Here is an 8,208-nt window from a genome sequence, read left to right as displayed (position 1 = left end):
TACACGAAGACTAGAGTCTTGTCAACTCTGCAACTTTAATATCATGGTCGTATTTCCTGTCTGCAATTGATGCGTATGTAACACTGACTCTCATTATACCAGACTTCGATACCAAGTTCGATCAACGACCATAGTTAACTATAGTTCGACTAACTCTGTTCGAACCCGCGTTAGTCAACGATAGTTGGACCAGTCTAGTCGACTATTCGCGACCATCCACTCAAGGCTGGTCGAGGTTGGTCGCATCGTTGGTTACCGATAGCAATTGGTCATATCACAGTGTGATGCAGGCAGAGAGGACCTGGCAAGTAGATACACACATGGTGTTATTGCAAACCAAGAGGACCAGTTATTCTTAAAATGGCTGAAAAGAAGAATGGACTTTTTATGTGTTCACGGTCATCCTTTTCACATGCGGTCGCTAGACTAGTCGTTCGCACTTTTATTTCAGCGCGCATGCGCGGCGTACGTCACGAACTAATTAGTCGACGATTGACCCTGATCGAACTTGCTCTTAGCGGCTGTGGCTGTAACAAATGGTGTTACCCACCCCAGGCAGCCTTTACCTTAACACATGCATGATGAAGTGATGACCAAGCCTCAGCCGCAGTCGTAGCTGCTTCACACTGATTTGAATTACATCTAGCCAAGTGTTTTTCTAGTAGCTATGATTCCATACACCAAGTCTGACCCAAAGGTCAAACATGCCAAACGTGTCAAAACAACCCATTTCTCTACAACATTTTTGTTGTTGTTATTTGAGTAAAAAGTAGTATTTGTGTGTAATTGTTATTTAAATATGTGAAAATGCCACGAAATCGTTGAATGTACAGCCCATGCGGAAGCATAAAAAAAACTCAGCTTACAGTACTATCGAAGTTCATCGGAGCCAAAGATGTGTAACTTGGCATTTATAATCAAAAAGTGTTATTTGAATTAGGCATGTAACATAAGCGGCACTGTTTCACTGTAGACTGGTTTCGGGTGAGGACTGTTCCCCAATGTACTATTTGTTCTTGTTAATAACACCCATGCTTACAATGTGTGTTTATTTTAGGCTAAGTGCATAAGACGAAGCTACTGTTATAAACCATTAGGCCCTTTTTTTTAATAAACCCTATACGCTAAACTGATTGGACTTTGTCCTTTACCTTCGACCAAATTTACCTTTCTACACGCTTGGTGATCATGTGGAAATAAAACAGCACAGTTTAATAGCGACAAATAATAAAACATTATATTTGCAGATAAACATCTACATGTGCTAAACATTTCCTTCATCCATAAAGGCATGAAGACCACAACTTGTTTCCACATTTCCCCCAAAACGTGGCTCAGACCATGCTCAGACGAACCTTTCACATTATCAGCATGAGGGCTAGTATTATAAGCTCAAGTAAGTTCATATTATGTCCAACAATATTTTTAAGAATTAAGCATTTATTTAGATTGTGAATAAACTTGCGATTGCTCAGCAACTAAAACATAAATAAACAAAACAGGCGCTGTTTGATTACTTTATTTAACAAAAAAATCAAGAGGAGAGTACAGAAACACTCACAAGGTTGTGAAAATGCAAGACTTTTGCTAGATTCGTTCATTGAAACATACTGCTGATCAAAAACGGACCTATTTTTGATAGCAATCTCTGATATCTTATTTGCTTGTACCTGAACGATGTTTGATGATAATAGATTGGACCTATTTTTGATAGCAATCTCTGATATCTTATTTGCTTCTACCTGAACGATGTTTGTTGATTTAGATTGTGTGTGTGTGGTAGGTCCATGGGTCAAATGAATTAAAGATATCATTTTATCGTATTACTCGGTACCACGCTATGAGCGGAGTTTCTGGGGTCACAATGTCAACTTGGATCTAACCAAAGTAGCACAAACTTGCTCGTAATGTAACACCCATAAACCCTATTAATGATTAGACCCGACATTCATGTTGTTGTCATGTGTGTGTCACCAACATGCAACCATTCGTTAAACTCAAATGAGGACTTTGACGTGCAGACTTGGCAGCAGCTCAGCTACGGCTCTATCTACTAGTCGCGTCATTATTTGTTTAAGTAAAGTATGTCATTAGCAACACCCTTTGCATTCAGTCGTATGCTGTAGTAACCTCTAGCCAATTCGGGTTCTGACTCAATGATTAATGACACTAAACACTATTGGTAATTGTCAAAGACCAGTCTTCTCACTTGGTGTATCTCAACATATATGCATAAAATAACAAACCTGTGAAAATTTGAACTCAACTGGTCGTCGAAGTTGCGAGATAACAATGAAAGAAAAAATACCCTTGTCACACGAAATTATGTGCGTTTTGATGGATGATTTCGAGACCTCAAATTCTAAATCTGAGGTCGCGAAATCAACTTCGTGGAAAATTACTCCTTTCTCGAAAACTACGTCACTTCAGAGGGAGCCGCTTCTCACAATGTTTTATACCATCAACCTCTCCCCGTTACTTGTTACTAAGTAAGGTTTTACGCTAATAATTATTTTGAGTAATTACCAATAGTGTCCACTACATTTAAATAATAAGTTTAATAAAGATGGTTTAATTTACATAATAATAAATTGGTATCAACTAATTATTTACATACCATAATAGATAATTGTTTGGCCACCTTTGTGTGTGAATGCGTTAAGACAGTGTTTAAATTCCAGTTGCAAAAAACACAGTTAAGTTTATTCAAACTTATGATAGTATACTCCTTTGTTTAAAGTTGTTTGTGCATTTCCTTTGCGACTTCTTTCGGCTTAAAATACAGCTCCTTCGTCAGTGTCGATACAAAACATGGCATTTGTTTCTTCTGCGTCATAGACGTGTTTTGTGATCTGGATTCATACTGAAGCGCCACCATGCGGTTGACAAGAGCTAGGATTCTTGTGATTTCCCAAATTTCGCCATAGGCGTTGAGAACTTTAACAAGGGATTGGATGAACCAGGCGCCGGCGGTACCGTTTCGCCACGATGCGTAACCTGTGGAAAGTATAATAAACATGTGACTTTGTTTTGCAGGCACGTCGAAGACATATTACAAAAGCAAGTTTGTGTCATGCATTGCTTGATGAACCAGATCATATCAGTCGTTCATATCAGTGGTTCTACTACAACAAAGACACTAACAGCTAAAACATTTTGATAATGTGATTTTCAGATAAAACTTAATTGAGAATTTACGTCTATAGAGGGCCTATTATAAACTTAACTGGCGCATTGAGTTTGAGCTTTCCTTGTAAACGCTTACGCAGACTATTTCGCTTAGAAATTCATGCTTCGTAGAAATAAGCAGGAAACAAGACAGAAATGCTACATGTGACATGGTATTTTGGCTGGTAATCTTATTCTGGTAAGCAATATTTTGTTGTGCATATAGCATAATGGTGTGTTTAAGCAGTGTTATGAAATTGGGCCCGGGTCGTTTCTAATTCTTCGTAGAGGTCAGTTCTTTGTATTTTTTTTTATTTGTTTACTAGAAATAGACTGCAATCATATTGCCAAGTTTCGTCACTTGCGATATTTGCCTTTTTTTTAATGCTTTAAATTTGTTAAATTTATTTAGTTTTGAGGGTTTTTTTACCGTCTGGGGATGAGTAAGCTAACAGGAAATCCGCCTCGACTGGAATAGTATGAGCATTTTCGTAGGCAATCAATGCGTCCGTTTCATCGACGTCATCTCTGTTTATAGCAACGCCCTGGTCCACAAGGCCTCCTCGACAAGCCTTTTAAGAAACACATATATCGTAAATTAAATTGAGCGGTGATTAATTTCACATAATCTAGCGTGTGACTTACACAAATGGCACACCCGACTGTTTTTTCACTTTTCTGAGACAAAATCAATACTTAACATACCTGGAAAATGAACAGCTTGGGTTTGCCGATCAAACCCTGGCAATGGTCTCCACGGAACGGCGTGGTGATCTCGCTTGCGTTCATGGGTCCATCCGTGCCGTAGATCTCGCCTTTGTCCCCATGCGTCATCACGGCGACTAAGAGGCAGTCAACATCACTGTGATCGTCTTTGCTTACTGAGGAAAGTGCAATATAAATAACATTTATATCAAAACGACACCCTTTGTAGCAAACAATTGCCATTTTCAATTAATAAAAAGTCGTCCTTAACTTAATTATTTCCCAAGATAGTTCGTTCCCATTTGAATTAGAGATGTCTGTCGAACCTCACCCTTCGAGCCACTATCACGTGGCTCGATTTAAAAAAACACTATTAAAGATTCAACCCAAGATGATTTGTCAGTTTTTTACAAATGTTGTGTAACATCACACGTTGCTTAGCAGTTAATATTGATGTATTCTTTAAGATCAGTTTAATGTAAAATCGCCCCGATCTCATTAATTTTATTATAAGACGCTCGTCGTGTGCGTTTACAAAAGCTGATTTTTTTTTTTTTTTTTTACTCACGTAGGTGCATTAAGTGTCTTATCCTTCCACACGTAAGGTCCTCAAAAGTCTGAACTAAAAATCCCAAATCCTTTAAAGTGCTGCTTAGGGGGTCTACATCGATTGCTGGATTGGGACGATTGGGCATATCAGAGCACTCTTTGAAATTCTCATTATTGATTAATACCGCCCTTCCTCGTTGGCGGTGCGTCATATCGTAGCGGTAGTCTGCCAACAGTGATGTAGACAGTGCAGGTTGTTTTAAGTCGGCTTTGTCTTCCATACTTTTATCATTTGAAGTCAGATGTGTAGGTGGTGGCAACTTTGGTTTTGAAGATGGCTTCAAGTGAAGTTTTGAAACGAGTTTTCTGAAAGAGATATCGTTTGACAAAGATAGAATGGGTGGATACAAATTTCTAATAAGACATTACTTGTTTGTAGCGTAAATAATGTTGTATTTAATACAATACCCGTTTAATGCCTATACCATAGTCTACTTAAAATTTACCCGACTGATTTCAGTTTCTTAGCGTATCCCTCGAAAGTATCATCTGATGTAATCATGTCGTCATTTGAGTCTGCCCCTTCACGAATTGGTCCATTTGTGTGTGTGTCCATCTCTTGGAAAAAGAAAAGGGAAATACCAAAATGAGGCCCTTAATTTTGCTTAACCTATTAGAGGCAACCGGCATTCTCAAACCTTAGTGTTGGTTTCACTTTGTGGTGCAGTTCGTTTCAGTGTTCAAACAGAAGGCAGTGTCTACCCATGGTATAATTGTGACAATGCAACAATAAAACTGTAAACCGTTTCCTCCACATGCAATCTACAGTGCATTCAAAGGCTCTTTTAGATCCAACAATCATGAATTCTTTCGGAAACATTGAACAGCCACCAGCTGCCTGTCTAGCTGAGAACCCCCAAAATACGAACTGAGTTTATGACCGCAGCGTGGCCCGATTATTCTAAAATACTACGAGTCATTTTTCACTTTAGAAAATGTGGTTATTAATAATTTATTACTGCCCCATAATATGTTGGACTTTATTATCTAATCGCTGCATGATAAGATAATGATGATGCCTGTTCATAAATATTGTAAGATTATTATTTCCCTTTTTTTTTTAAAGTAAAACTGTCTACTAGATTGTCAATAGATGCGATACCGAACCAGATGGAAACACAAACTAGGGAAAGTCGACACCCATGCGCAGTACATCCGTGGTAAGATTGGCGTCGCTTGACATTTTGCTGCTTGATTATAGACTCGTGCTCAGACAAAACATTTTTGGGAAATTTGAATAATCAAGAACATAAAAAAGGTAGAAATTCCGGCGACCGAGCAAAGTTGATTTAAAAAGTTTGTTAAATTGTCTATCCCTCCTATCCAAACAATAGGGACGTTTCGTTTTCGACGACGGATGGTTCTGCAACGGCAAAGATGACATTATGGCGTCATCTGCGCATGCGTCGGCTTTGAGGACGGTCGTCCCTCAATTTCTACGACAGTAACCGTCGCAGAACCATCCGTCGTCGAAAACGAAAAGTCCCTAATGTCCAATGTGCGAGGCTGGAGACCTGGCTGAGTTAAATGCCGGTGCCAGCGATTGTGTTCAGTTCTGGTGTCTTCAATCTTCAATGGTGGAATCCTTATTCAGCTATATGTAGCTATACTAGGATGGTGCAGAAGTGACACAGCATCTAGCGTGTGTGGACCATAGAGCTATATAATATAGCTTTATCTACGGTGTGGACACTGTATTATGATTAGAAGAACCACTTTCAAAAATATTATAGACTTGTTATTGTAGCTGGGCCTGCTTCAGACACATCTTCTTCTATGTGGACATTAAGTCAGACATGTGATTTCTATGAGTTTTCTTGATTTCATGATTTTCCCCAAACATTGAAAGACAATGAAAGACATAAATCAGTCGCCCCAATAGTTAGAAAGGAATAGTCGTTGTGTCAAAAATTTAGTTTTGTATTTCTGGGTAGTCCGTAAACCCCATTGATTTTTAGAATCTGAGAGGTTTTTCTGTGTTACAAATAGGAAAACCCAGGCCTAAAAGCAATTTTCCCAGGAAATTTCACCGTCGTTAAAGTCACCTGGAAGTGGTATTTTTTCAAAATAAAGCTTTTGTCACTAATTTTCTATGTTTTGATGAGTGGAATGTAAATAAACAGTTAACTAAGGTTTTGAAAAAATCAGTTCTTATGTTATTTACAAATTTAAGAGTAGACCCCGACCCGAGAGGGCGCTGTTCGTGACGTCAATCGAGGCAGACTTTGCCTGTAATGCGTAGAGTGAACACAATTGCAAAGTACATACGGACCAAGTCGTGAGTTCGTACGTTTAAAAAAAAAAAAATGTTTTTTTTCCGGCAATGCCGACCAGGTGTATTGCTGCTGAATGCAGAAAAACACTTTTTGAAATGTACCAACTCACGACTTGGACGTACATGTACTTTGCACGTCAGTTACTATACGCATTGCAGGCAAAGTCTGCCTCGATTGACGTCACAAAATGGGTAGGCGGAGTCAGCCCCCAAACAACTTTATATATTTTTTAAACATATAAATCGTGACAAACAATTACTTAAAAAATTGTTTTATTGTTCGTAAGCATATACTCTTATGTTTGAAAGAAAATAAATTCTATTTCCAGGTGACTTTAAATTTCATCTCTTTTGTAATTTTTCTGCTATTAATATATACATAAACAAAATTTGCGACAAAACCATTTATAGTCCACATATGAGTTGAGCTTGCGAATGTATGACTTACCTGTGCTCGATCCAACCCCGGCAGTTTCCTCACCACAAGTCCCACTGTCTGGAGACAAATCAGTCATTTCTACTTCAATAGAAACTATAGTTTGTACTTGAGTAGGAATTTTAAATGCAGCTGGATTTTCCGAAAAATTAGGTTTGATTAAGTTGACCTCTTAAATAAAAATGAAAGCAATGTCCGATCGAAAGCAAGATTGCCACATAACGGAATGCAGGGATACTCAATTATTGCTGGTATACCCGTAGCTAGTCAGTCGATGTGTCATTTATTTACAGTATACGTGACTTGTTATTCTTTTTTATCTGAAGCAAAGACCATTAAACAAAATATATTTTTGTGTAGGTTTTTTATGATGGTTTTATTCCCCGTCGATTTTCATCAAACTCGTGTAGTGTGCATGGAGGCATGTACATGACTGTCTGATACGGTGGGAAGGGCCGCTTGGCACGGTTTCTAGTACATGTATGATACGGTGTGGGAAGGGCCGCTTGGCACGGTTTCTAGTACATGTTGTGCTCTTGTTATATGTACCCTCCTATTTGTCTTCATTGTGTGTTGGAATCTTAGGAATTCTTTACATTTTAGGTTGGGTATTAACTTCGTTCAAGATAGCTTGTTACCTGATCATAGAGTGACGGTCCGGCTGCCCCCACGGCGGGCATATGGCTGAAAGTCACTTGAAAATGTTCCCGTTTCAACTTTATAATAAAGATTTAGCCCTTCCCACACCACTCTCTGTCGCCACTCTTCTACTTTAAACCTTGGCGCTGTGTGATACTGTTCCTTTACTTTGTCGCCCCCCTGCCTTTCGACAGTCGCCCCGCCCCTTCTAAGTTGAACATAATGCAGTTCATTACACATTTAAAACAAATTAATAAAAAAGTGTTTAATTAAATAAATTGGTTGAATTATGTGTCAAGAGTAATGTTTTTTTTAGTAATTTATATTTTTAATGTATATTTTATTGAACATGTAGTACAGAATCTTTTTAATTTTA

The 8,208-nt window shown here is 38.4% G+C and overlaps 1 protein-coding gene across 3 annotated transcripts; it reads right to left on the bottom strand.

Annotated features, from left to right (window-relative positions):
• Window positions 1–2,472: 2,472 nt before the first annotated feature.
• LOC117296343 (caspase-3-like) lies at window positions 2,473–7,981 on the bottom strand. Of its 3 annotated transcripts, XM_033779212.1 has the most exons (7): window positions 7,832–7,981; window positions 7,206–7,253; window positions 4,929–5,038; window positions 4,442–4,788; window positions 3,874–4,049; window positions 3,599–3,740; window positions 2,473–2,997 (listed from the first exon to the last, which is right to left on the bottom strand). In XM_033779212.1, the coding sequence occupies exons 1-7, from the start codon at window positions 7,871–7,873 to the stop codon at window positions 2,735–2,737; spliced, it is 1,128 nt and encodes a 375-aa protein (XP_033635103.1). In that variant the 5' UTR covers window positions 7,874–7,981; the 3' UTR covers window positions 2,473–2,734. The 3 variants fall into 3 exon arrangements, with proteins under 3 accessions (XP_033635103.1, XP_033635106.1, XP_033635104.1); XM_033779215.1 differs by lacking the exon at window positions 7,206–7,253; XM_033779213.1 differs by lacking the exon at window positions 7,832–7,981 and having other exon boundaries at window positions 4,929–5,040; window positions 7,206–7,825.
• Between the last annotated feature and the right edge of the window lie 227 nt (window positions 7,982–8,208).

Source organism: Asterias rubens, chromosome 11, assembly GCF_902459465.1.
Source record: "Asterias rubens chromosome 11, eAstRub1.3, whole genome shotgun sequence".
Taxonomy (NCBI): domain Eukaryota; kingdom Metazoa; phylum Echinodermata; class Asteroidea; order Forcipulatida; family Asteriidae; genus Asterias; species Asterias rubens.
The sequence above is the reverse complement of the archived record's forward strand: the minus strand, read 5'-3'. Positions and strand labels throughout refer to the sequence as shown.